General features: G+C 45.6%; 1 protein-coding gene across 2 annotated transcripts; it reads left to right on the top strand.

Moving 5' to 3' along the window:
• Positions 1-172: 172 nt before the first annotated feature.
• Positions 173-27369, top strand: LONRF3 (LON peptidase N-terminal domain and ring finger 3). Of its 2 annotated transcripts, XM_006135328.5 has the most exons (12): positions 173-815; positions 2699-2817; positions 3495-3617; positions 6147-6302; positions 8232-8472; positions 9599-9689; positions 14291-14405; positions 18308-18429; positions 19912-20070; positions 23488-23650; positions 24648-24797; positions 25999-27369. In XM_006135328.5, the coding sequence occupies exons 1-12, from the start codon at positions 281-283 to the stop codon at positions 26155-26157; spliced, it is 2133 nt and encodes a 710-aa protein (XP_006135390.3). In that variant the 5' UTR covers positions 173-280; the 3' UTR covers positions 26158-27369. The 2 variants fall into 2 exon arrangements, with proteins under 2 accessions (XP_006135390.3, XP_075797238.2); XM_075941123.2 differs by lacking the exon at positions 6147-6302 and having other exon boundaries at positions 174-815.
• Positions 27370-27968: the final 599 nt, after the last annotated feature.

Genomic DNA, 27968 nt, shown 5'->3' with positions numbered 1-27968 from the left:
GCAAGAGCCGAGCCCGCTGCAGCGACTCCCCGTCCGCGCCCGGCGCCGCGCGCTTACAAAACGGGCTGGTTTTGTAACCATCCTGCGGGCGCCGGCCAATGAGCGGCGCCGCGCGCGGGGAGGGGCGGAGTCACGTGCGCCCGCGCTTTATATAAGCGGCCGCCCCGCCGGGCCGCCGGTTCGCTGCCGGGCGTGAGCAGCATGGAGCATCGGGGGCGCGGCCGGGCGGCGGCGGGGGCAGCCCCGCAGCGCAGCCCCGGCGGCCGGTAGAGGCCGGGCCATGGGCTCCCAGCCGCAGAGCGCGGAGCTGGCGGCCGAGTGGCAGGGGCTGCTCCGGCGGGCCGACGCGCTGGCGGGCGGGGGGCGGCTCCGCGAAGCCTGCCGGCTCTACCAGCTGGCCTCCCGCCACCAGCCGCTGCGGGCGGAGCAGCTGGAGGCGCTGGTGGAGGGGCTGGCGCAGGGCATCCGGCGGCGGGAGCGCCTGCCCGGGGGCAGCTTGCCGCAGCCCCGCGACGGGGATCTCTTCCGCTGCCGCCTCTGCCAGGGCTTCCTCTTCGAGCCCGTCTCCCTGCCGTGCGGACACACCTTTTGCAAGAAGTGCCTGGAGCGGGCGGGCGAGCCCCTCTGCGCCCTGTGCCAGGACCGCGGCGCGGCCGGGCAGCCGCTTCGCGTCAATGTCATTCTCAGCAACCTGCTGGCCAAGTGGCTCTCCGGCCAAGCCAAGGCGTCGCAGCTCCGGCACGAAGGGAACCTCTTATATAAGGAGAAGAAACTGCAGGCTGCCCTGCAGAAGTACAACGAAGCCGTCAGCTTAGGTAATGACTCCTCCTCCCCCCTCCCCCCCAACGTGGGGCAGAGTTAAGGGGGTTCCTGCTGCAAATCGGGAGTCTTCCGTCCTGGGGTGGTTTTCCATTTGCAACTTCTCCGGCTGACGGAGCCGGGCAGAGGGGGGCTCTTGGGAGCCCGAGTTTCTAGCAACCACGTTTCTGGATTGCGACTTAAAATGCAGCGCGGTCAGACCCGGCTGGCCAAGCCGCACACTTTCAGCCCGGGGGCGCCCTGTGGGTGGTCTGTCCAGCTCGGGAATGGGTGTGGCAGCGGGCCTGCCGAGAGCCTCTTCGAAAGCCGAGTCCTCTCCGGAGCAGCAGCCTGGGGGTCTGAAATGCGGGGTGTGCCAGCGCCCTTGAAAGTCTCAATCTGTTTACCAGACACTTGGCCCTGGGCGTACTGCGGACTTCCAGCGTGCAGCGCAAACTGGGCATATAACAGGCTCTGCGTCTGCTGCTGTGTCGTTTGACAGGCTGCACCGATAGGCATCCTATTTACTTACTTTGTGTCTCGGTCTCTTTTGGGGGGAGGCGGGTAGCTTGGGGAGCTGGTGTTGTTTGGGGTTTTTAAGTCTAAAGTGAAACTAGGTCAGGAGAGCAGCGTGTTGCATAAGCGTTTAGCCTGCGACTCTGGTCTGGATTCCCTGCCCCCTTCTTATGGCATGGTTGTATAACCAGTGAAGTAACAACAAACTGGGTCATGTTTCTGAAAGCATCCCAGAGGTTTGATCCGATTGATCAAAATCGCCACTGAGTCACTGTCACGGCTTCCCATTGCGTGGAGCTCTTTGGGAGATGCTTCGTTTCCGAAGATGGGTTGCTGCCTTTTGCCTAAATAAGGCTTTCCCTCTCGCTTGACACATCTGACTTAGGCAGCACGTGGTGACACTGTTGCAATGAGGGAAAAGATTTAAAATACCCTGGCCTAATTTGGTGAGGGATTTGCTTGTCAAATGACTTTATTGGAGAGGTAGTGCTAGATCTTCCAATACATGCAGGTCACTTTTGGAATTCATGAGTTTTGTGTCCCATACAGCCAAGCCCCTCCCCCCCCCCCCCCAAAAAAAACCCTTGTATTTCCCATGCATTAGGGACATTAGGTTGTTTATAATTCTACAGAACATCATCTGTGAAAGCGGTTCCAGTTAACTGTGTCCAGGCAATAATAAACATTACAAATGGTTTGGATTTGATAAAAAGATTTAAGTGTGTTGTAGCTACAAAATAAGTAGTGTTGCATAAATTAATGTAAAAAAAGTTTAACGGGTTATTCGTCCGAGGTACCCTTGTTTAACTTAAACCCCCTGGTGTCTAGCCATTGTAGCACTTAGTGTATGAAAGGATGAGGTCATTTGGTCTATGCTGCTGTGATACATAACTGATGGTTACTGCTATTAGAGACAGTGTGGGCGAGGTAATATCTGTTATGGGACTAAATTGTGCTAGTGAAAGAAGCACAGTTCTTTGGGTTATGTCCTCTAACTTTCTTTGAAGATGCAAAAGTGGTTTGTGCACAATTTACAAGTTTTGTTTCCAAACCTTTTGGAAACAGAAGATAGTCATTTTAAAATGTACACTATGGAGCATTAATTGGACCATGATCATTATGACACACCTTTGAATCTTTCTGGTCAACTTCTACGAACAATCTGATGTTCTGTCTGGGCTTGTGACTTCTTTTCCGAGCTATTGTGAATTTTATGTATGCAGGGAAAGAGCCATATCTGATTTTTGTGCTTGTTTTTTTAAAACAATGCGTGTTTGCCTTCCTCAGACCATTGAGAGAGAGCTTTTGCTTAAGACGTCTTTAAAAAGGGCCAGTGTCAGTAATGTTTGTAGTACTTATGAGTTAATGTTTCCATTATTTGCAGCTCCAAATGACCACTTATTATATAGCAACCGGTCCCAGATTAACTCTACTTTGAAATCTTATGAAGGTGCATTGCATGATGCAGAAACAGCATGCAGGCTCCAACCATATTGGTCCAAGGTAAGTTCTAATTTTAACTAACATATTTCAGGGTAAAACCTCTTTGGCCATCCTAGCGGCTTACCAAATGCTGTCGCACAGAAGAACGGAGTCTGAGAGGTGCCTGAACTCTCAGCATCTTAGATCAGTACAACTCGCGCATTCCATGGTAATACAACTGAATTCTTTGGCGGGGAGAAGGCAGATTAGCTCAGCTGCTGATTGATAGCACAATTGTCTCTGATTTCCGAGGAGGTTGGGTTCTCGTGTCCTGCCAGTAGTTGAGTGCAGTGTTTATATGGTGCTAGCAGGATGCATTAGAGAAAGTTGGGAGATCAAAGTGGGACGGGGTAACGTTTCTCTCCAATAAAGAGATAAAGGAGCCTGAGGTTTTCAACGACACCAGTTTCACTGCATCCAGATGTTGTGAGCGTAAACTTGAGTATGTGCTTGTGGAGGGAGGAGTAAATTTGATACTTATCTAAGAACTAAATAGGAAAAACCTTCAGACTGGTTGTCGTTGAAGCTCTGAGACTTCTAATTGCTCAGTCTACATTGTTTTAATATGACTACACAATTGCTGCTTGGTGCCTATTTTTGTCAATTGGAAAGTTTGTGTTTTCCATCGTAATTCTTTATTCAGGAGGTTCGAAATGTGATAAAAGGCTATAAACTAGTGTGAATCTGTTTTTTTTCAGGGTCACTTAAGGAAAGGACAAGCATTAGCTAATGTGGGGAAAATAGAAGAATCTTTGAGAGAGTTTCTGTTTTGCCTTGCACTGGATTTTGGGAACAAGACTGCCAAATCAGAGGCTCAAAAGGTAAGTTCTTTAGATGTTGTGCAACACCACTGGTAGAGCACTGAAAATGAAATGGAATGGTTATCGGGCTTAAGTAAAGATGATTACATGGTGATGTCTGGGGGGGCAGGGTGTGCTCATTGTGGTTTTCATTGTTCTGTATCTATGATTGTACTTCGAAAATACAGTTTCGGTAGGGTTAGGAGAGCATGCAATTCATAGTGTATGCAAGGCTGTTTTGTGCCTTTATTAGGGGGAGTTGCCTGTTGTCATTTAGAGAACAGAGTTGTTTATCAGTGGGAGGCCAGTACAGTATTGCTCTACTAGACTCCCTGCAGTCTCACTTAGTCTGTTTCCTAGCCTGTTGCTAGGTAAGCTGGTGCTATCATTTGGGACAGAAGTGGGAGTTTCTAGTAATGTTGTGTCAGCTCCGTGACTCAGACGGAAAACATTACGCAGCCTGATCAGGATTCCGCTTGAGAGCAGCATCGTCCTTTTCATAGTCTCTAACGCTGCTGCCAAGCATCAGCAAGCAGGCGGGGCACAAAAGGGATACAGTAAAGAAAGGAAAAGTCTTATACAAAAAACGGTTTCCAAAGATTGCTGCTAATAAAGCCACCTGGGTCATGTGACCGGTTGGAAGACGCTTGTTATAGATCTCTCCTGGCAAACTAAGCTACTGTATGCAGATGTCTGTTGGAGTAGCTTTTTAAAGAGCAAGCTAAGGTTGCTAATCCTTATTTGCATACCTTTGATAATTGTGCCAGTTTGAACTTTGAACTTAGGTTTGCATGTGTAAGTTTGAGCCTTGGTTATTGGAAATGAGTCTTGCTGGGACACTCAACATACAAAATATAATTCTTAGTTGTGGGCCCTACAGTGAAAACAAACTAGAACCCTCTCCTATCAGAGCAGTTATGTACGCCAGTCTGCAGTGTAGCCAACTGGGAGATTTTTGAGAGTGATTGTAGATATTTGTGGTGTTTTTTTGAATTACCAGCACATGCCTTTCCCAAAATGTAGTCTCATGCATTGTCATTGATCCATGCATCACTTTGTAGTGATACCTTCCTGTGCGCCAGGGGCAAGATGTGTAATGAACTGATGTTTCTAAATCCAGGCTCAAAGTACTCTTACCTAATGCTATTTATCTCTAAGCAATAGAGTCCTGAGGATAAACTCGACTGTCAGCTATAGTGCACCAAATGATACTGCTCTGCGAAGGGTCAATAGAACATTGAGAGCTGCTTTTTGTAAAACCCTTCAAGTGAAAATTGACATGCTGCTCGTTGTAATTGGCAAACTGCGCTGGATTGAGTTTGCACATGGAAGGTTCAATTCTGCAGTCTCTCTCAAAAGGAATCCCTTTTTGGCTTTAAAAGGACTATAGATGGTTATATATGTTAATACAGGATGTACTCAATAGGGATGTAAGCAACTGGTTGACTACCCCATAAGCATATGCTTATTGGTTAGTCAAGCAGTGACTCAACTAGTCACGCCTCCTCCCCCTTGCTGCTTCTATCAGAGGCAGCAAACGGGGGAGGGGAGAACAGGAACCCAGTGCAGCTTAAAAACCAGTTTGCTCCAGCACAGTGTCGGGGGGGAGAAGCAGAGGTGTAGCAGGGAACTGGGCATGAGCCGGCAATCGGCTAATTCCCAGCTCTCATCCACTCCCTCCCACTGTGCCTCTCCTTTTTAAATGTATTAAGAGCAGGCTCTTAATACACTTGAAAGGCAGAGCCGTGGCAGGGTTAGCTCCTAGGCCGGATGCTAACCCCACTGTGGCTCTGCAGTTCCCCTCCCTCTTATTGGCTAATCGAGTAGTGGATGGAATTTCCATCAACTACTCAATCAGCTGATTACCTGCAGTTAAATATCCCTAGTACTCAACTCACATGTGAGCTTTGTTGAACCAGGTCTGGAATTTGGTGAAACTATTCGCTCTTTTTTAAAACAGGAAATTGGGTGCATGCAAATAAATTGTCTTGTGCTGATGGCTAATAATTTGAGTAGCTTTTTAGATACATTTGTTGTCTGTTGTCGAAGCCAGTGCCTGTTTTTTAAATGCCTGCAGCTTTGTCACTGTCTGCTTTTTTTCTTGTCCCAAAAAATGGGTGTCCTAAGATGTAATTGGGGGTGGTAAGTGCCTTCAGTTCCCAATGACTTTAGTGGGAGTTTATGGTGGATAGCACAGACTCATGTCAAATTCTCAAAGCTGTGCTGCAGGCTTGTTCATGTAGAATTCTAGTTCTACAATCTGCAGAACAGAATTTTTATGTGTGTAAGCTGTTAGTGTAAAGAACAAAACCAGTTGACAATGCATCAGTTCAATATGCTGAAATTGACTGTTTTGCTTATTGTGAGCATGCATGGCACCAGCTTTTGTTCCTTGGGGTTCACCCCAGCTCTAATTAGTCACCAGGACTAATGCTTTTGTGGCTTTGCAAATCAGAGATGTTTGTCAGCCCCCCCTTCCTCGCAATCCCCATTTTCCCTTTAGTGAATGCAAAAGAGCTAAGTAGTGAAGTGTTCTGTTTTGTATCACAGCTTCTACTTAGTTTATTTTCACCCATCCCGGGAAATGCTCAGGAACACTTACCAGATATCCTGCAGCTGTTGTCACCTCACTCTAGATTAAAGGGGAATCTTCTAAATTCAGTGGGATCTGGAGACACCAGCCACAATCTACAAAGGTTGCTCAAGGTAAAGAGAGACTCTGATGTGTGGTTCTTAATTTTACTGTGTCACGTAGAACATTTGAATAATACTTTTTTTCAGGTTTTTATGTTCAGCAATCTGATTCCCATAGGCAAGCTAAAGTCTGCATCTTTTCAATCCCCGAAGCAACAAATGGACTTTTATTGGATTCAGCTTAATGACACATAAGGAAGGAAGGCTGTTGGACTTCAAATGATGCCTTATTCTCTTATGGACTGGACCCTCTCTTTTGTCAAATTAACCCTTTATTTACTATACCTGTGGTTATGCTAACATTCTAGTAATCTTGCACATAGATGACAACAGAGATGGTCTGAGTAATGAAGTTCAAATGCAGATGTCAAAGTTTGGGAGGGGTTCAGATCAAGAGTTTTGATATAGCTCTTACCTAGTGATAGGTCATCCACAAAATGTGTCCTGAGTTTGGATCCAAAGTTCAGCATCGGGGATTTTACAGTATACGGGCCAGCCACAAGGTTGGCTTCAGAGTCAGAATTCACCAGTTTGTGGGAGTTTGGATTCGGGGATTTGGCTGAGGACTATCTTTAATTCATCCAAACCTGAAACTCAGAGGGTGTAAATTCTTTCATATAGAGGTAGGAAAGTTTTGCACTAATTCCTGGGAACGAGAATGGTGACTTTTGCACAGCTGTGTTCTAGTGCACCCTAAATTAATGCCATAGTCTTCTGAAAGGCCTTTTGTGCTTTCTGAAGAGGCACCCTCCCTCAAATTGCAACTTCTGAATGAGATGGATAACTTGGGCAGAGAGAGAGACAGTTAATCTCTCTTCTCCTTAACCCCCCACCCCCACCATGCTCTGCCTGTGTACCATGTTCTCCGATGCTGTAGGCCATTAAGAGCCACCAATATTTATATTCCCTGGGGTGGGGTTAGGGGAATCAGTCCCTCCATTTGATTTGACAATCTGATAGCAACCATTTCATAAAACAATGCCTAATATGGAAACAATAGGATTAAAGATGATGCAGCAGAACTTAATTTATTACCATTTTTCTGGGATACCGAGGCTCCTATAAACATAGGAACTAGGAGCCCATTTTAGCTATAGAGTAAGAGAAGAGGCTACTTCAGTGATATGGATGTATGAACTTTTACTTGTTTTCCATATACTATTACTCCTCCCTTGCACTAAAGATCACATGGGCTGTGTCTAGACTGCATCCCTTTTCCGTAAAAGGGAGCAAATTAGACATATCGTAATTGCAAATGAAGTGGGGATTTAAATCTCCCCTGCTTCATTAGCATAAAAATGGCTGCTGCTTTTTTCCGGCTCTGAGCTTTGCCGGAAAAAAGCGCCAGTCTAGACGCGGATCGTTCGGAAAATAAAGGGATAAGGGATCTTTCGGAAAAGGCTTTATTTTCCAAAAGATCCGCGTCTAGACTGGTGCTTTTTTCTGGCAAAGCTCCGAGCCGGAAAAAAGCAGCAGCCATTTTTATGCTAATGAAGCAGAGAGGAGATTTAAATCCCCACTTCATTTGCAATTACGATAGGTCTAATTTGCATCCTTTTACGGAAAAGAGATGCAGTCTAGACACCGCCATGGTGTTCAGTTTTCTAACCAGACGTTCAATACTTAAAACAAGTCAGATGTTCCCATCAATCAGGAGATGACTTACAGGATGAGATTTGCCTGAATCAGTCTCATGGCTAAGTTATAGATGCCTAGAAAAGTGTTGTGGGAAGGTGGTATTTGGACTGACAAAGTCCCAGATGCAGTGGTCCTCATGCTGTGGTCCATTGGCTTGCAGAGCCTTTCCTGACGGTCCACAACATGACGGCTTTTGACAACTGGTCAAGATGGTGGGTGAGAGAGGAGCTCTTACGAAGTGATGTGCAGAGTGAAAATGCTGGAGAACTGCAGTCCTGAGGTCTCAACCTTTTTTTGGTACAGGTAAATGTGGAACAGAAAAAGGATTTCCCTGCTCAGGAAGAACAAATAACGACTGACTGCAGTCTGAGAAAATCCGTTCAAATGCTAGAGAGTAAAAAAGGCTGCTCAGAGGATGAGAACCAACACCCCCCCACCCCCGAGTCTGCCCTTCTCATGGCTGAGCAATGCAGCCTCCTGAAGAGAAAGTACTGCTCTGAGGAGACGAGGAGTGCTGAGGTGCCCTGCAAAATCACAAAGAAAGGTAACCCCGTGTAATGAAATCGGACTGGGCCTGTACCAGGAAGGCAGTGGGTTTGTGGCCTGAATAAGGAAAACTGTGTTGAGTTTAATTCCAGCTGAAGCTTTGCTTAAATGAGAGCACAGGCCTGGGCTCCAAATTAAGATGTTTGCGTCTTTCCTATTCACTCTGGAGCAGTTGTGGGCCACGTGTGGCCTGTCAGGGTTCCAGCAGTGGCCCACAAGACACTTTGTTGTGGCCCACGTGCAGCATTGCCAGCTCCTGCTTGTTTCCGTCCTCGTTGTCCCTTCCTAAGGGCGCTACCGAAGTGATGCCTGCTGAAAGCAAGGGCACGTGATGTGAGATGTGCTAATGGCACACGTGGAGAGCTGGGTGCTCCCTCTGCGTCCAGTCCAAGTGCTGCTGTGGTTCAGTCGGCACCTCCCACATACTCTAGGTATGCAAGCACAGTGAGCAAAAACGCCCTGTCCCGGGAAGCTGGCATGGTTACGGGGATGAAGGGCCACTCACGTAGCCCCCTCACTGCTCCGGATTCTAGTCCGGACTCGAATTGAATTGATGTGGTTCTCTAGAGCGCGGCTTCCCGCTGACCCCGGGCTCCACCTGGCGTTTCCAACTTTGAAATGTAGAAGATTCTCCCCTGGGGCTCTTGTACATTTCAAAGAGGAAGCGCCACATGGAGCCAGTAGGGAACTCAGAGTCCGCCACTGGACCCAGGCTCCATGTGACACTTCTGCTTTGAAATGTACAAGAGCCCCAGTGGGACTCCTGTAGATTTCAAAGTTGGAACGCCCCCACGGCGCCCCTGCCCCCTCCCACGGAGCTGGAGGTACGGGAAACCGGCTTGTAAGCTAGCTCCCTCCAGCACCCCCTCGACTTCCCTCTCCCTTGCTGCCTCTGTAATAGAGGCAGCAAGGGGGGGGAGGGGCTAGTCGACTAGCATGTGGACTATCCAATAAGCTTTTCCTTATCGGATAGTCGATTAGTCACGTACATCCCTGATTCAATAAGACTCGATGTAAAAATGAGATGCTGTTTATGAATGTCCACAAATGCTGCTCTGAAATGTGACATTAATTTAATCTCTGTCCTGTTCTGTATGCTGATGACTACTTTGAATTATAAATAGATGCCGTAGATGCCAGAGAATCCAGTGCTGGGCACCGCGTTCCCTTTGAACTTGTGGACCCCTCTGACCTGGATTGCTCTCTGTGTATGAGGTATCCATTCTTTTCTAATGAGGGTGCTGTTCTTCACTGACATGATCTGTGGCATTCCTAGCTTACTTGGTCTTAGTTTTCTGGCATTTGGAAGCTGTTGGGTGGGGTTGGGGTTTTTCTAGGTATTTGATTTTGAGATGGCTATGAATGGGACCGTGACTGAAAGCTTTAGATATGCCCCAGATAAATGACTTTTTTGGCAAAAGATATATGTCAGTGGTTAAATAGACTAGTAAACATCTCTGAAAGACTCTTCTGAGTGGAAATCAGACTGTCTTCTGCAGTTAATGTAAGACATGGGCCATGTATGCATTTTTCATATTTGAAAGTGTCGTCTCAGTAATGCAAGTCCTATAGTGATGCTATTTTGTATCTGTGTGTTGCAATAGCAAAGACCTTTATAAGCAAATGGAATTCCTTTGTTTCTCTCTTGTACTTAGTCAAAATAAGTCTGCTCAGGGAACTTAATACGGGCTCTGTTCACACTGAATGTGGGAGAGGTCTTGGTTGGCTATTAGGAAAAACGATTTCCCTAGATGGGTGGGGAAGCACTGGGATGGGTTTCCTGGGGTGGGGATGGAATCTCCATCCCTAGAGGCTTTTAAGTCCTGGCTTGACAAAGCCCTGGCTGGGCTGATTGAGTTGGGGTTGGTCCTGCTTTGGGCAGGGGGCTGGACTTGATGAGGTCTCTTCCATTCCCTAGGATTCTATGAATGTCACTGATCTGTCTTTGGAGGTGCCATTAATATCCACATGGAAAATGGGAGCTGCCTAACACATCAGTCTTGTGAGCAGAGCATGCATCACCAATAAACTTGGGCAGATGTATTTGCCTCTCTAACATTTAGAAATGTGTTAGTAAATTATTCCAAATGAAATCTCTAGCTTCAAGCCATCATGTGACCATAAAATCATGTGTTTCTATAGATCAGCAAGAAGAGACTGCAAATAAGTATTCGGATACAAGATGCTAGCTTAATCCTTGTAGCGGTGTATGAACAGCCTAAATTCAAATTATTGAAATATGTAGCAAAACTAAGTATACGTTTCCTCCACAAAATGTTGATTAAAGTTTTAAGCTCCTTTCGCAGGTCTGTCAGTTTGTATAATTTAGTTAATGAATTCTCAGGCTACCTTGATTTGTGGCCATGAAAATAAGAAGTTAGTTTCTCAGGGCTATGACCAAGGCTACACCTGCACTTCAGGAAAAAAGTCCACGAAACAAATTAGCTGTGTTGGATTAATCTCCTATTTGGATTTTAACTTTAAAATGAAATGGCATTTAGTTTTGTTTTTTCTGGACACGCATGGCTATAGAAGTTTGTATTTGCTTCATTCTTTGAACTGAAAAGCCCACAAATAACACACATATTTTACAATTATTTATAAAACAATGAAATATTTTGGAAAAATAGGATATTTGGTTTGGCTTCGTTTCAGCTTGGAACAAATTGTTAAAACTTACAAAAAATGATTAAATTGTACCTCTGAACCAAGTGTTGAGAGAGTTCACACGGCTTTCCAACGACTCAGTATTACCAAAAGCAAAACACTCCCCTCCACACATGCCCATAATTTGAATTGAGCTGTTTGTAATCAGGCTGTCAGCTTGGCCATTTATAAAGCCATTTTCAGGTGCATTTTTTAAAATTACTTAGCTCTGACCTATCTCCTTCCTTGCTAAACCAGAATTGATTCATATTTTTAAGTGATCAGCGTTGGGTGTAGTCCGGCTGTGGTGATCTTGGCTGTGATCCTGTGACTCAGGACAGCACAGACCCTTGCAGCCACATGGAGTGTCAGCCTTTGAGACCACATGGATGTAAAGGCTTGTGTAACTGAGATCCTGTGGGAGGGGCTTCCTCTTGCCATTGATATGAACACATAGTAGAGTGATCCTCGTAGCCACGAGCCATATTCTGTAATTCAGAAAGATCTTATCAGTGACTCGGAGGCTGACGTACCTTGGACTACTTTACACGGCGGTGATTTAGTTGAGGTTGGTCCTGCTTCGAGCTAATCGTCTGATTCAATGACTAATTAATTAGTGACCTTTCGCCAGCTAATAGGAGAAGCTACGATTGACCTATATCCCTTTTCCAGGTTACTGACCTATATCCTTTTTAGGAGCTGGTAGACACTGGCAGAACATGTTTTGGGGTGAGTCACTCATTCCAGCTATGTTGGGTGCCCAGCAAACTCACAATGCAAAGGAAATAGAAGGAGCATAGTAAAAAGCCCGTACAGCTCCATCAGGAGCACTTCTGTATCCTAAAAGTGCACGTTTGCACTTGTGTAGGATTCCTGGCTATTCAAGATGAGGTATATTCAGGAGGAGGTATATTAAATCCGGACTCAGCCCAGGGGCTGAGTAGATGAGCTGCCAAGATCTTCCAGCTGTGCATTTCTGATTCCGTGTTTGCTAGAAAGTGAGCAGTTATTTCCTAGCTGGGATGAATATTATTGCTGTTGCCCTACTGCGCCTGATGCATGCATTCCAGAAATCTTACTTTTAAATGATATTTACCTCCAAATGGTCTTAAACCAGCTCCCATTAAATTCAACAGCAAAACTTTCAGTAAGAGCTGGATCAGGACTGCCTCTAATAGACATTTCCTGTACGGATGCTTACATGTAAAGTTTTAGTTGTCCAAGTAAATCATAGTGAGTTTATTAAGTGTACAAACACTCACTTTAGAATGTGGCATTAAGCATTTCAAAGCAAAACCAGTAATATTTTGCAGCCAGGTTTATTCTCATTGAACCATTTACAGAGGATTTTAGCTGATGGGCAATAAGATAAAACTCTGGCATTTAGTTATTCCTTCAGATGCTCCTTCACTAAGGCTACGTCTACACTGGAATGATTTTCCGGAAATGCTTTTAACGGAAAACTTTTCCGTTAAAAGCATTTTTGGAAAAATCGCGTCTAGATTGGCAGGATGATTTTCCGCAAAAGCACTTTTTGTGGAAAAGCATCCGTGGCCAATCTAGATGCAGTTTTCCACAAAAAAACCCCGATCGCCATTTTCGCCATCGGGGCTTTTTTGTGGAAAAACAGTACTGGGCTGTTTACACTGGCCCTCTTGCGCAAATGATTTGTGCAAGAGGGCTTTCGCCTGAACGGGAGCAGCACAGTATTTCCGCAAGAACACTGACGATCTTACATGATCTCATATAAGATTGTCAGTGTTCTTGCAGAAATTCAAGCGGCCAGTGTAGACAGCTGGCAAGGTTTTTCCGCAAAATCAAATGATTTTGCGGGGAAAAACTTGCCAGTCTAGACACAGCCTAAATGTCTGTACTTATGTCAATAATACACTTAACAAAACCAGCAATAGTCAGTTTAAGTCAAATGCTCTTAATTTTCTCAGCATGCAGAGTAGGTTTAATAACAGTTTTTATGCACAGACAGTTGCACCCATATTTATCTTGATAAACTTAAAAAAATGATTATCTTTAATAAAATTAAGTATATATCAGGCTAAATAACTTGAGGCTTTGGGATTTTTTTTGGTTAAGAGCAAAGTAATGGGGTTTTGAATGGTCCCATTTCTAGTTCCAATTAGAGATTTTGGGTAACATCCCTGGGCTTTTTTTCAATGCTCGTCAGCTGGGAAAATGTATTTGGAATCACTTGGTCTTCCAAAGAGTTTAGCCAGGAAAAAAACTTTCTTGAAAAGCAGAATCACAATTTAATAGCATTTTTTGTGGAAGAATGCTCAGTTGGAAGTTAGAAGCTACATGATATGTTCACACACAATTAAATATCCAGCCATTAGATATGGTAGAATCACAGAGCTGGAAGAGACCTCAGAAGGTCATCAAGTCCAGCTCCCTGCTCTAGGCAGGACCAATCCCAACTAAATCAACCCGGCCAGGGCTTTGTCAAGCAGAGACTTAAACACCTCTAGGCATGGAGACTCCGCTACTTCTCTAGGTAACCCATTCCAGTGCTTGGCTACCCTCCTAGTGAAATAGTTTTTCCTAATATCCAACCTGGACCTCCCCCACCTCAACTAGAGACCATTGCTCCTTGTTCTGTCACTACTGAGAACAGCCTCTCTCCATCCTCTTTGGAACCTCCCTTCAGGAAGTTGAAGGCTGCTATCAAATCCCCGCTCACTCTTCGCTTCTGGAGACTTAAACAGACTCAGTAGCAGTAATGTAGTAGCAAACACCCATTTTACTAATCGTATAGATCCCCAAATGACAGAGTTGTGCTTGACTTGACCTGACCCATGTGAGTTAGGGTTTATAAGATTAGGGCCTTATTTCTAATCGGCTTCATTTGAAAAATATAAAAGACCTATCTTAATATTTTATACTGCTATTCATCACCGCAGTCCTGCTCAAGCAGAAATCAGTGGCAAATCTTCTGTTTCCAATGAACCAGGATTTCAGAATGCACCCCACATTAGACTGGTAATCGGGACGCCCTTTAATGGATTAAAGACACAAACCATGCAAAACAGACTTGACTAAAGCGCACCGAATTGTACCGACTGAATAGATATGGAAAGAAGCTGTTATGAAGTTGCCTCTTATCTTAGTCTTGCTACACGATATTGTCGCTTTTGTGTCGATTTGTTCCCTTCCAGGCTTTTCTATGAACCAGTCACCACACCTTGTGGGCACACCTTCTGCCTGAAATGTCTTGAAAGATGCCTAGATCACAACCCAAAATGTCCCCTGTGCAAAGAAGGGCTTTCTGAGGTAAGGACGCGTGACTTTAGTCGGCATAAGCTGGAGGGGAGAGGGAATTACTGACTTCAGGAATCGGTTGCTCTTTCCCAATATACTTGACATCCCATATGATTTGGAAAAGAGACCATTTTAAATGTCTCCAAGGCTCAGTTGTTTTCTGTTGAAACACTTAGTCCGGTGGTCACCAACCAGTCGATCGGCATCTACTACTAGATCTTGGAGCCTTTCACGGGGGATCCTGACAGGTTTGGCTGAGAGGCTGTCAAGTGCCGGCACTTCAACTGCCTCTCAGCACTGCTGTTCTGCTCCTGCCCTTGAGCTGCCTGTGGGAGCCCTCTGCTTGCTGTGCAGGGCAACGATCTTGGGATGCTCTTCCTGTACCCCATCTCCACAGAGCAGAGGGGGGCAGAGATAGAGAGTTTGCTGGCTGCTTTTGGGAGTGGTGCAGGGCCATGGTAGGGGTGAGCCTGCCTTAGCCCCCTGCACGACCCCCTAGAAGCCACCTGTGATAAGCGGTGCCCAGCTGGAGCCTGCGTTCCGAACACCGGCCCCAGTCCTGAACCCCTCCTACATCCCAAATTCCTGCCCCAGCCTGGTCAAAGTGAGTGAGGATGGGGGAGGGAGGATGGAGTGAGAAGGGGTGGGGTGGAGGTGGGGCAGGGGTAGGAGTATTGGGTTTGAGGTAGATCCTGGATTGCACTTAAATTAAAAAAGTGATCTTGTGCTTAAAAAGGTTGGAGACCCCTGACTTAGTCCTCAAGCACAGAGCTCAGTGTGACCTGTTCAGGCAGAGCACTGTTGATCTCGGTACACGTCAGCCTAGGTGGGGCATAGCACTGGAACAAGCGAAGATGTTACTTGTCATCAGTTGCTCACTTGACCTTCAAATTATGTTCTAGATTCATGCCTTAAAAGGATACAGCCGGTCCCCTAGTTGCGAACGGTCGACTTAAGACCGTTCGCAGTTACGACCAAAAGTTACGAACAGCGCGGTCACATGTAACTCAATGGGGTCCGACTTACGAACAAACCGAGTTACGACCATTTGCTTGGTCCGTAACCAGTTTGTAAGTCGGAGACAGGCTGTACAATCAAGTCCCTTACATGCTAATGTTTTTTGTGGCTTGAAATTTATGAAATTGTGTGGCCTTCGCTAGTAAGATTTGATAGGCGTTCTTCTGTTTGGCTTGCTGTTCAGTTTTTACTCTTAGTCTTTTGAAGGGATGTATACTTATTTAAAAGCTTTATAAAAACTTGAGGTGGGGGGTTGAGGGTAATAAATGTTTGAATGTGGGGAGACCTGTCCCCCATTTTCAGAGGTGGGATTTAAAAAAAGTGTTGCTGCTGAACTGTGCACTCACAGGTTTTTAGTTGTGGTGGAAAGGGGAAGAGTCTGTACAAGATTTTGTTCTCTTCTGGTTCTGATACACTAAGTAAATAGTACTAGATACCGACTTGCTGCTGCACAAGCCAGAAGTGAATACAATGCATAGTTAACTAAGCTCACTGGGAAACGCATCCGTGGTATCAAGCTCTAAAAAGACACGCAGACTAAATCAGTAAAGAAATAAATGTCCCCTTCAAAAGGAGCAAATTTTAAAACATAAAACTATACATAGTAATAGAAATGTAGCCGTGTTAGTCTGGTGTAGCTGAAACAAAAAACAGGACTATGGAGCACTTTAAAGACTAACAAGATGGTTTATTAGATGATGAGCTTTCGTGGGCCAGACCCATCCTGCTTCAAAAGCCTTTTAAGACTGCACTTGAAAGAGAATCCTCTGAACTGTTGTTCATGCTAAAATTCAACAGTTTACACCTGAGTCTGAACAAAGGATCTAGTTATCTTACCCATTACAAAGATAGCTTCTCCAATTATCACCTCTAATATCATTAGCTCACAGACATTTACCTCTTCCCCCCCCCTCCCCCATCCTCCTTCTGTTCTGAAATTTGATTTGTCCTTTTCATGTGTGTTCATTTTTTTAATATCAGAGGGGTCGCCGTGTTAGTCTGAATCTGCAAAAGCGACGAGGAGTCCTGTGGCACCTTATAGACTAACTGAAGTGTAGGAGCATAAGCTTTCGTGGGCAAAGACCCACATGCATCTGACGAAGTGGGTCTTTGCCCATGAAAGCTTATGCTCCTACTCTTCAGTTAGTCTATAAGGTGCCACAGGACTCCTCGTCATTTTTTTAATTGTATCCTTTGGTATATATGGTTGTGACTATTTTCTTCCACTATTTGATCTGAGGAAGTGGGTCTGGCCCATGAAAGCTCATCACCTAATAAACCATCTTGTTAGTCTTTAAAGTGATACATAGTCCTGTATTTTGTTAAAACTATACATGATGCTTAACTTGGACACTAACCTTTTGAATGGAGTAATGAAACACTTGCAACATACATCCAGCTCTGAGGAAATGCAAGAGCCTTGGGAAAGCATCCCTGTGAAAAAGGACACAGTGGCTTTTGAGGGTGTTTTCCCTACTGTGTGTAGGTTATCTATGCCCATTAGAGGAGTACTATACAGCCCAGGCCTGCAAGCTCTGGACCTGGAATTCCCTAGGACACCAGTGCAGGGCATGAAGGTCATCTAGGACCTAGGGCAGTAAGGCTGATCTAAGCCCCTTGCTGAACAGACATCTCAAATCGGTGCCCTTCCTATGTCCCGTAGTGTGGTGCTGTGGGGGTTGTCCCATCTGTCCTGTAACCCGGCGTGATCCTGTGCTCACAGCACAGTGATTTCACCCTAGATTCCCCCAGGCTGGTTGGTTGCCGCTAGCACACGTTACCCCCAATGGCGCATGTGCGTGTCCCTACCCCCAATTCCCAGTGTCCTATTTGGGGTACATCCTACTCAGGATGTTGCTGCGATGTGCATAGTTGACGGTTGTATGGCTGCATCTGTCATTTTTGCTTATCAGAAACAGAAGTACCCATACGAGGTTGCTTGTCGTGTTTTTTGGCGTGGTCTTGCATACCCTGCTTAAACTGCATTGTGGCTCAAAGCATTCCTGCTTCCTAAACCACGCCTGCGTGCATACATGCACCGGACTTGACACGCCTGGCTTTTGCTTTTTAGAAATCCGCACGGTAGACAAGGCAGACATCACTTATTGTCAAGGCTGGGGCTGTCCAGGCTCCCTACACATGGTTACTTAATGAAGCACATTTTAACATCGCTAATTCCAATGCTGCCCAGCTGATTGGCAGAGTATCCACTACTAGGTTCATGGTTTTTTCTGGTGGGACACTTTACACATGCCGTGGTGCACATAACAAAACTTATTCTGCACATGGATGGCAAAGATTAGAGGGACCATTGTCTGGAATATTTTAAGTGACCCCCCCTGTTGCTTGGTCATTGGGCTGCCAGTACATGACCCTTTTTCATTCTCAAGTTAATTGCCTCTGTTGGTTGGATTGCTTTGGTTACCTTAATTACTCATGTACTTCCATTCTCTGGTGTTTAAAGCTTGACCTCTGCAGACAGGGCCTATCAATATTCCTTTCTCCTGAACAAACCTGTGCTTGAATTGCTTCCTTTAGACATTTAGTAACACGCTTCTAGCATTCCTGCGTAGCTGTATATATGTCACAAGAACACTAATTACCCATGGCTTCTGGGCTCTAGTAAAACGTCCCTACTCGACACAACAGATTCTGTACAATACTGTACTAATAGATTCAATTGCTGTGATGTCCAGCTCCTGGAGTGTTTAGACTTTGATGGTCACAGGCAGGTCAGCAAGCAGGGGAAATGGATTAGTGGCTATTTCAGTTCACGGTGGAAGTGACCGAATACAATGAAGAAAAGGCTGCATAGGAGGAGGCTTCCCCAACACAGAACTTGGCAGCCATTGCTGCGTATTGTTTGATAGCAGCTCAGTTACGCCTCTTTATTGCAGTGCTTGGCCATGAGGCGATACTGCAAGACAGTAGTGATGGAGGAGTTAATAGCCACGTATCTTCCAGAGGAACTCACTGAGAGAAGAAAGGTGTATGAAGAGGAAATTGCAGAGCTCTCCAAGTATGTAATCTGTCTTTCTAACTAGTCTTTAAAAAGTTGATCAACTAGCAACTGCATGGTTCTCCTCATCGTAAAACATGTTCTAAGATACTGCAAGTAGCTAACTCAGTTTTACGGGATTCAAGAAGTGCAGGGCTCAGATACAAGACTAAACTTTCAGCTATCTGATAGGGAGGTTAAATTTAATTTAATCGACTGTCAATAAGCAGGTGAGCCTTAGTAGAGTTAGCTCTTCATATATTTAAAGGCTAATGCATGGGGGGGGGGGGGTGAGATGCAGCGGGAGCCAGGGATCAGCTGTCCATCCCCCCTGCCACTGTGCTTCTGATTTTTAAATGTATTAGGAGCTGGCAGGCTCTTAATACTTTTAAAAAGTGGAGGTGCAGCATCTACAACTGGACACGAGCTGGGAATCAGCTGACTTCGTGGCTCAAGCCCAATCCCTGCTACTCTCCGGCACACCGTGGAGACGGGGGGGGGGGGAGGCTTTTAAGCTCTCCCCAGCACTGGTTCCTGCTCCCCCCCACCCCTTGCTGCCCCAGAGGCAGCAAGGGAGGAAGAAGCAACTAGTCAACTGTCTGATAATTATCCAATAAGGAAAAGCTTAACTAATCACTTGCATCCCTACTATCTGATAGTCTACTCTTGCAATTGCTTTCCAGTTTCATTTGAAAACAGGAGGCAATCAATCCAGTAATAGAGGTGCATTGTAATGCTGTTGCCCTCTGTAGACCTTGGTGTACGTCGCCATGCCTGGAAGTGGAATTCCACAACCCACAGGCTATGTCTACACTGGCGGGTTGTTGCACCAGAAGTATGCAAATGAGGCTCTGTGGAATATCACCAAGCCTCATTTGCATACCTAATGAGCCGCCATTTTGCAGAAGAGGCTCTTGTGCCCTGAGCTGTCTACACTGCCCCTTCTTGCGCAAGAAAACCCCTCTTACGCAACGCCATTATTCCTCAAAATAATCAGCGTAGCAGCATTGCGCAAGAGGGCTTTTCTTGCGCAAGAAGGGGCAGTGTAGACAGCTCCTTCTGGCGCAAGAGCCTCTTCCACAAAAATGGTGGCTCATTAGGTATGCAAATGAGGCTCGGCGATATTCCACGCTTAGCCTCATTTGCATACTTCTGGCACAACAACCTGCCAGTGTAGACATAGCCACAGTGTATACACAAGTTGGAAATTGGATGGGAAAGGGGCAAGTCGAGGATTGTTTGAGTTCTAAAGTAACCTGGAGAAAGGTGACGTTAAAAAGTTCCATTACTTATAATGAAATCGAAATGCCCTTCTTCGGAATGATAGCAAAAAATAGCTTAGCAACCTTTGCATGGTCTAGAAATCTTGGTTTCCATTTTATTGTAAAGCTCTGTGGCAAGGCATCCTCTACACTGTTGCATTATGTCTACGATTTGTTCTGCTAATGCTTTGTGGAAGATGGTGCACGTTTTTCTCAAACGTCATGGATTTTTTCCTTGCAGTTTAAATAAGAACGTCCCCATCTTCGTCTGCACAATGGCCTATCCCACAGTCCCTTGCCCGCTGCACATCTTTGAGCCGTGTTACCGACTGATGATTCGGAGATGTATGGAGACTGGCACCAAACAATTCGGAATGTGTCTCAGTGATCCTGTCAAAGGGTGAGTGAGCCGTGTGTGCCAGCGGGGGTAGTAACTCTTCTAGATCCAGCCCGTGATCGGTTCAGTCCAGTGGCTTGTCTCCATACTGGCTGCCTCAGAGGAAGCTGCTGAAAGCCCAATAAAGCACAGTTGTGGAATGGGCTTGATTGGGGAAGGAGCAATCAAACCCTCACTATGGCCCCGATTGAGGAGGAGAAAGACACACCCCACATTCACCTTGCACAGCAGAGCCTGGGGCGGGGTGGGGGAGAGCCTGGTAGATTTTGTGTGCTCCAGCCTGCAAGGGGCCTGGAGCAGCAGTACAGGCCCCCAATGCTGGGGGTGGGGGAAGCCCTGAGCCTCATCCAGCTGAGGGCCTGAGGTTCCCCACCCCTGCACTCAGCTATTGGCCTGGAGTATGTGGCTGGGGAAAGGCGTTTGTCACCTTGGTTTTACATTTCTTTCTTTGCTACTGCCAACTAGCTTGGAATGCTGATACATTTTACGATCAAGAAATAACCGTGTTCCATATTGACATCTGCATGGTATTAAATGTATTTTATATGGAAATATACCATCTTCTAGAACTGAAAGTGACCTTGAGAGGTCAAGTCTAGACCCCTGCCCTCACAGCAGGACCAAGTACCATCCCTGACAGATTTGCCCCAGATCCCTAAATAGCCCCCTCAAAGATTGAACTCACAACCCTGGGTTTAGCAGGCCAATGCTCAAACCACTGAGCTATCCCTCTTCCTTGCAGTGGTTGGGATAAGTAGAGTCAACTCCGTATATGCACTGGGTGGGTATTTGGCATCGATATGCTGACAGCATGATGCAATCATCTACACTTTGAATTCTCACCAGCTTCATACTGGTCTGTATGAGCCAGAGATTAGAGCAAAACTTACTATAATCATTGGTAAGTGTTTCTTTGTAGATTTTGCAGACCTTCCCTGGTTCTTACTAACCCTACTGGCCATAGAGTTCTCTTGCAATGCAGATACATAGAAAGCGAGTTACCCTTCTAAACCGTTGCACTGTTATCCGAGATCTTCCACGGTACAGAAAAGTCCCAATATTCTAAGACAGAGTGGCAAATAATAAACGGTGTCTATTGCCGCTGGTCATTAGAACAGAGGATTAAGGCTGCTGGGTGGTCCCTTGCAAAATGTTTTGAGCAAAGCTCTGAAAATGCCCAGTTCAGATTTAACATTGCAGGGGCCGCCTGCCGTCTTGTAGCAAAGCTCCAGTAAGCCCTGTGACGATGGACCTCTTCTTTGCCAACCCCACAGCGCTAGCACGTCTCCTTTTTACAGCCCTTTCAGTGTAACACACAGGATTCTGTCTATTAAAGGACAAAAAGCACAGGAAAGTGGATCCTGGTTCCTGGAACAGGTGCTGGTTTCCTCTGGGCCCCAAGGGTGGTGTGCACATCCCCTACCCTGCCCATCCCTTCCTGTCCAGTTCCTGCTTTTCCCCTTCCTCTTCAGCACCACCCCATGCCTCAAAACAGCTGACTGCAGGGGGCAGGAGGTGCTGAGGGAAAGGGGGAGCTGGCTACTTGCTGAGCGTTGCCGAGTACCCACAAATTTTTCCCATGGGTGCTCCAGCCCGGCAGCAGCCACAGAGTTGGCACCTACAGCTCCTGGACACACCTCTGATACGATCCAACGTACAAGCTGAACAGCAGGGAATGGCTCAGATTATTTCCACTCAAGTGACTCTCGCTGACGGACACAGCTTGTCCTTCCCTGGTTAGACGATGCAGAGGTGGGCCGAACATCAGGCAACATGGTCAGTTCCTAACCTCCATGCCATCTCTCTAAAGAAACGAAAATCTGCCCCAGTAGCTGCTTGACCTCCTCCCTCCCCGAGGGACTAGTAAAAACCAGATTTTCTCAGGCAAGCCTTGAACTGGGCCCCCATCCCTGTGAATAGCCCCAAAACCCTAGCCCCTTATTACCCAGTTCCTCAGGCTCCTAATAGCCATCTTCTCCCAGGAATCAGTCACACGCTTAATGTGTTTTCTTTCTCTGATTATTCTCCCACCAAACAGAATTGGCACCCGTGGCACACACATTGCAGCAACCTCTGGCTGCTCGCTCCCAAACTCTTTTTTTTTAATGTCAGACTTGTGATAAACTGACCCTTACTTGTTTTATTTGAAGGTGGGTTCACCATCATCAGTCTCAGCAAGGTCTGTGATGGATCTAGCCTTTAAAATAAGAATGGAAAGAGTGGGCCAGACCAAAGGTCCATCTAGCCCAGTGTCCTGTCTGCCAATAGTGGCCAATGCCAGGTGCCCCAGAGGGAGTGAACAGAACAGGGAATAAAGTGATCCCTCTTCTGTCACCCATTTCCAACCCCTGACAGAGGCCAGAAACACCATGCCTGCCCATTCTTGGTAATTAGTATTGATGGAACTAACCTCCATGAATTCATCTGGTTCTCTTTTGAACCCTGTTAAAGTCCAGGTCTTCACAACATCCTCTGGCAAGGAGTTCCACAGGTTGGCTGTGTGCTGCATGAAGAAAAACTTCCTTTTGTTTGTTTTAAACCTGCTGCCTATTCATTTCATTTGGTGACCCCATGTTTTGTTAGTCTATAAAGTGCTACCAGACCATTTGCTTGCTAGTTTGTTACAGGGAAAAAAAACAACTCGGCTACCCCCTGAAGCTCCTAGTTCTTATGTTATGGAAGACGTTAGTATGTCTGTTTCACAGAACAATGCCACAGAAGGAAACTGGTGTTTGTTTTTCTTTTTGGAGATCTGTAACTTGGATCCCGTTGATCAGATGACCCCACATATGGGTCATTAATGCTACCTCGTGCTCCCATGAGGCACACCAAGTTTCAAAGCAATCTGAATAAGCGTTTGGCTTGTAGAGCACTTGCAAAAGTCAAGCTTGAAATCATGGAATGGCAGGTGTGGAAACCCTCTAGGCACTTGGCTGTGGTGCTACATGTGCATTGGAAAAAGGTATTTCCTTAGCTGCTAGTCTTAATGTGGCTCCCCAGAGATTTGATGTGCCTCACGCTGCTGTGAGTCAGATTGATTTGAGACCACTGTGACCGGCTTTATGTTAAATTAACTTTAACTGTAGTTCTGTGCGCAGAAATACCCACCTAGAAACGCTTTGGAAAATGAGGGGAGCCCAGAATGGCTTGTCTCTCCAGAAGCTCTAGTCCAGGCGTGGGAACCTTGGCTCGGGGCTTCCCCAAGTATAGGGGAGCCTGTATTGGCCTTCCAGCTCCTGTCACCCCACCGTGGTCCAGTGTTGAAAAGGGGTGTGTAACGCTCAGGAGCACTGAAGAGAACCGTGGAGCACTCAGCCGGCACTGATCAAACATCTGTGTCCTAAAGCTGTCCAATCAAGCTACAGCGCCAAGCCTGGCAAGAATACAGCCAGTTGTGTTGCTTGTGTCTTGATGAAATAGGTTTGCTGATTATGGCTGCATTCTGGAGATCAGGAACGTTGAATTCTTTGCTGATGGGCGCTCGGTTGTAGACAGCATTGGCAGGAGGAGGTTTAAGGTGATAGAGCACAGCCAGCGCGATGGATACAACACAGCCGATATTGAGTACATCGAGGATCAGAAGGTGAGAAGACTATTTTCCAAGAGAGTGTTTTGATACAGGCAGTGTGTGTATCAGGCTGGGATCATGCCAGGCTGCCCGGTAGGGTATTTTAGATCTGCTTTATCAAGGTAATCAGATCTCACTGGATGTAGGGCCAAAGCCAGTGACCAAATCCAAATTAGTGGGAGCTAGGGATGTGAATGACTAGTCGACTATCGGATAAGCAAATGCTTATTGGATAGTCAACACACTAGTCAACTAGTTGTGCGCCCCCCCCCTTGCTGCCTCTATCAAAGTGGCAGCAAGGGGGGGGCAGGAGGAGGAGGTGGTTCCAAGTAGCAGTGTCACATGAAGCCCGGGGTTAGCTGAGGACTGAGACTCCCCAGCAAACCTTGGTCTCTATGCAGCACTGCCACTTTAAAAAGCCACCAGGAGCACGGGGCTCGGAGGGCAGGGGGGCGACTGCTTGGGTCTTCTGCTGGACCCATGTTCCCTGCAGCACTTTGGCCTTTGAAGTGTAGCAACAGCCCCAGGCTGTGGAGGTGCCCTTATCAACTAATCGAATAGTTGATGCAAATTGCACTGACTATTCAATTAGCCAGTTAAACTATTGGGCGCAAAGGGCCCGCTCCCGCTCCCACTAGCGATGTTAAATTTAGATGAAGTCCACTATTATGGAGAGAATATAGAACATATCCAAAATGTGGTAGGTATGTGCAAACCCATAGTTAGCTAAAGGAAGACTGGGCTTGCCCCAAAGAGTTACATTAAAAGATTGTAACATCACTTGGGGGCCCATGTCTAAGTGATTGTTCTGAAAATGGACTTTTTTTAGAGCATAGTGGGTGAAGAGAGCCCAAGAGGAGCCTTGATTGAGATGCTTTTCAGACAAAATAATTAAAGAACAAACATTCAGGATCTGCCCAAGAGTTCTCCAAAGAAATCAGAATGTGTCGTGTCTTTTGAAACTGAAAATGCAGCTAACTCTAGCTTCATTCCCTCCTTGTGTCAACTCCAGGTGCAAGGAGAGGACTCTGCTGAATTACTTGTTCTGCATGACTCTGTGTATGATCAGGCTTATACGTGGTTTAACTCACTCAAACAAGCACTCAAGAGTCGAATTCTCAGTCACTTTGGTCCAATGCCAACTAAGGATCCTGATCCACAGGTACTTGCCTTTAGATTCATCCAGGGATAGAGGATGTCGTTGTTTTACAAAGCTTAGCCATTACAAATGGATAAACCAAAGTGTTCCAATTCATTGAAGAAAATATGAATCCTCTCTGATTCTGTAGGAACTGTTTAGTAGCTCAAGTATGTTGCCTCAAGCTGTTGCTTCAATAATTCTGAGCAAGTCGATGTTAGTGTTCGATTATTTCATTTGACTTCCTGAGAACTGGTGACCAAACTAATTCCTGGTGACTTCCCAAAATTAGGCAGGGAATAGAGATTGTACAATCCAATGGCAGGGCAAACTTGATGCTAGTGCTACAGAGCTCAATTCTTCCAGATGTGGGAGACCCTAAATCCCAACTACAGAATAGAACAGATCTTGGGGTGCTAAATACTCAATAGGCAGGGCCCTACCAAAATTATGGCTATGAAACACATTGCAGCCTAGGAAAATCGGGTCTTGTGTGCTTTTACGCTATACTAGAAGACCAGCGTTTCTCAAATCAGGGGTCCTGACCCAAATGGGAGTTGAAGGGGCTCAAGTTATTTTAGAGGGGTTGTGGGATTGTGATCCTTGAGAGCTGGGCTGCTACTTGGCCAGCCACCATCACAGAAGGACCAGGCCATCCTTTGTGTGCTGCTGCTGGTAGCAGTGCTGCTTTCGGAGCTGGGCTCCAGTTGCCCAGGTCTGATAGCAACGCTGCCACCAGCAGTAGCCCGGAAGCAAGGGAGCAGTACTGCAACCCTTTCTTGGGTGGAGGGGTGGCAGCTCCTTTGAGTTGGGATCTCTACAGTTACAACACCATGAAACTTCAGCTATTTCAAAACTGAAATTAATGTTTAAAGTCTGATCATGACATTGACCAAAATGGTGCCATACATTTAGTAGGGCCAGCATCTTAGGCTTGGGTCTATGACATAACATTAAGGTAATGCAGAAGACACACACGACAGATGATTAGAAGCCAAAATGGGTCTAATTCAAACACTGCACATGATGGAGAAAAGTTCAGGGTCTGGATATAAACTTTGTACTTCAGGCTAATGTCTAGAAGTTACTAAAATGGCATTTGGAGGGACTATTTGAAGGCGTTGGTTGCATTTTTATTGGCAGTCTTAGTATTCTGCCGGGATTTTAAGTCGCCAACAGAATCTGGGCATTTGCATCCTAATGTACGCGGTGTTCTCTCTTGCAGGCTAACCCCAACGGCCCTGCATGGTGCTGGTGGGTCCTTGCTGTCCTTCCACTTGAGAGTAGAGCTCAGCTCCCGTTTCTTGCCATGAAATCCCTGAAAGACCGCTTGAATGGCATCAGACGTGTCCTTACCTTCATGTCCCGTGCAAGGTCACGATGATGCTGAGCACGAGTTGGGAAGCCTCTCGCAATACTTGACTGTGGAGCTCCTCTTGCGACTATATCTAACTGCAATAATGTCTTACGGACGTGCGTGTCAAAACAGGACATGTTGGAAGTCTAACTTCCCAAGAAAATACAAAGAGCCAAGGCTATTAGCAGAGCATTCAGTAGTATCCATTGGAACTCTGAACTTTAAGGAGACTACAGCGGTGCACTGCTAGACTAGGATTGGTGTTATGTAACAGAACAAAACTTAAAGTGATCTTGTTTGCCATAAACCTTTTGAAAGTTTGAGCTGGTTTTTTTTTGTAGTAATAGATGAATGAAATCTGTGCAGTTTAATGTGAAACAGAAATACGAATAGTGTTAAAGCATTATTTCAATGAACTTTTATTCCAAATGGTTCAGGTTTATATAGCATTGTGTATTATGACCACAACTTCTGTTTGATCACTTATTTTTGCACTACAATGTCTTTTTTGATTTCCAAATGTATATTGTAATTATTTATGTGTACATTCTCTACACAGGAAGTAAGCTGCTCTATTTATTTATGGTGTCTTACCATGTATGAATGATTGGGGAAAAGATACTAGGAATACACAAGCTACTACTTCGATCATTTTTCTACACATTTGTGTTTGAGTACTTTGAATGTTTTTTCTACTTCTCTCCAGTGTTCTTTCTATATTCCAAGGATTTCCCCAATACAGCCTGCCGTGAATATGCCGACTTTGTAGGTTCAAGCTCTACCTGCAAATGATAGTAATTTCAGATCTTAACTTGGCTCCCAGTTAAGCAAAGCACTTAAGCATATGTTGAAGTGTCTTCTTGACTTGGGGCTTTGGATAGCAAACCTCAGTGGGGTTTGCCCAGAGACAATTTAGGATCTCGCTGTTCATTTTTTGCACAGCTATAAAGAGGAGCACTCCATCTCAGCTCGCAGTGAAATGTATTTTTCTGGAGTGTTATGAGAGGCTTGCAGCTAGCAACTGTCACAAAGCAGGAACTGATGTGAGACACAACCTTTCACGAAGGAGCTGCAGTTGAGGGTGGTATTTCACGTTGATTATTAGCAATTCTTTATCAGCCCTTTTCAATGTTAAGCTCTTGTTGTGTTTGTAATTAATATGATTTGGTTTTTTTGCTATGTAGGGCTCCCGGAGGGCATACAAAGAATGGTATTTTAATAAATTTCTTATTTATTCCATCTTCACCTCCAGGCTTTTCCATTAGCCGCAAATCTCTCCCTGATTTCTGCATTTCTCTTGTCAGACTGAGGACAGCTTCATTGCTAAGGGCTAAGTGTAAACTGGCTTTCACTTTTTCTTCATGTTTTGTTGCTTCGTAATGTTTTGGGCTTGACCTTGCAGGAGTACTGGACAGATGGCACGGGAGCCCTCGGAGTTCAATTTAGTGAGTCTTAACTAGACCCATTAAATCAAACTCCAGAAGATTGATCATGGCAGCAGTGATCTTTTGCAGCATGAAAACATGCCCTTAGTACAGTTTCAAACCGTTACATGAAAGGACACGAGGGGATGCTTCCTGTGAATTAGCCAGCCCTGTACAGACCAATTAATGTGTAAAATGCCAGTGAACTTCAGAAATTACATGCCCCTCATTTTCATTACTGCTTTTTGGTGGCAAGCTCTTAGAAGTCAGTGATATCCCTGCGATAAACAAATTGTACTGTGAAAGGGTGAAGTCAACGTGACTTGAGTAACCACTTCCGTAGTTTTATTTTCCAGTGTTTACTGGAAACACAGATTCCTCTTTTATTGGGATGGTTAGTCTGTTAAATCCGAA

This window comes from Pelodiscus sinensis, chromosome 13, assembly GCF_052426305.1.
Source record: "Pelodiscus sinensis isolate ZL-2025 chromosome 13, ASM5242630v1, whole genome shotgun sequence".
Lineage (NCBI taxonomy): Eukaryota > Metazoa > Chordata > Testudines > Trionychidae > Pelodiscus > Pelodiscus sinensis.
Note: the sequence above shows the minus strand (reverse complement) of the source record. Positions and strands in the feature narration are given on the sequence as shown.

Excerpts from the sequence above, each read along its gene's own strand:
- LONRF3 (XM_006135328.5), top strand. The coding sequence starts at position 281 with ATGGGCTCCCAGCCGCAGAGCGCGGAGCTGGCGGCCGAGTGGCAGGGG. Across the intron at positions 6,303-8,231 it reads ATCTACAAAGGTTGCTCAAG|GTAAATGTGGAACAGAAAAA; the intron begins GTAAAGAGAGAC and ends TTTTTGGTACAG. Across the intron at positions 20,071-23,487 it reads CTCAGTGATCCTGTCAAAGG|GTTTGCTGATTATGGCTGCA; the intron begins GTGAGTGAGCCG and ends TTGATGAAATAG.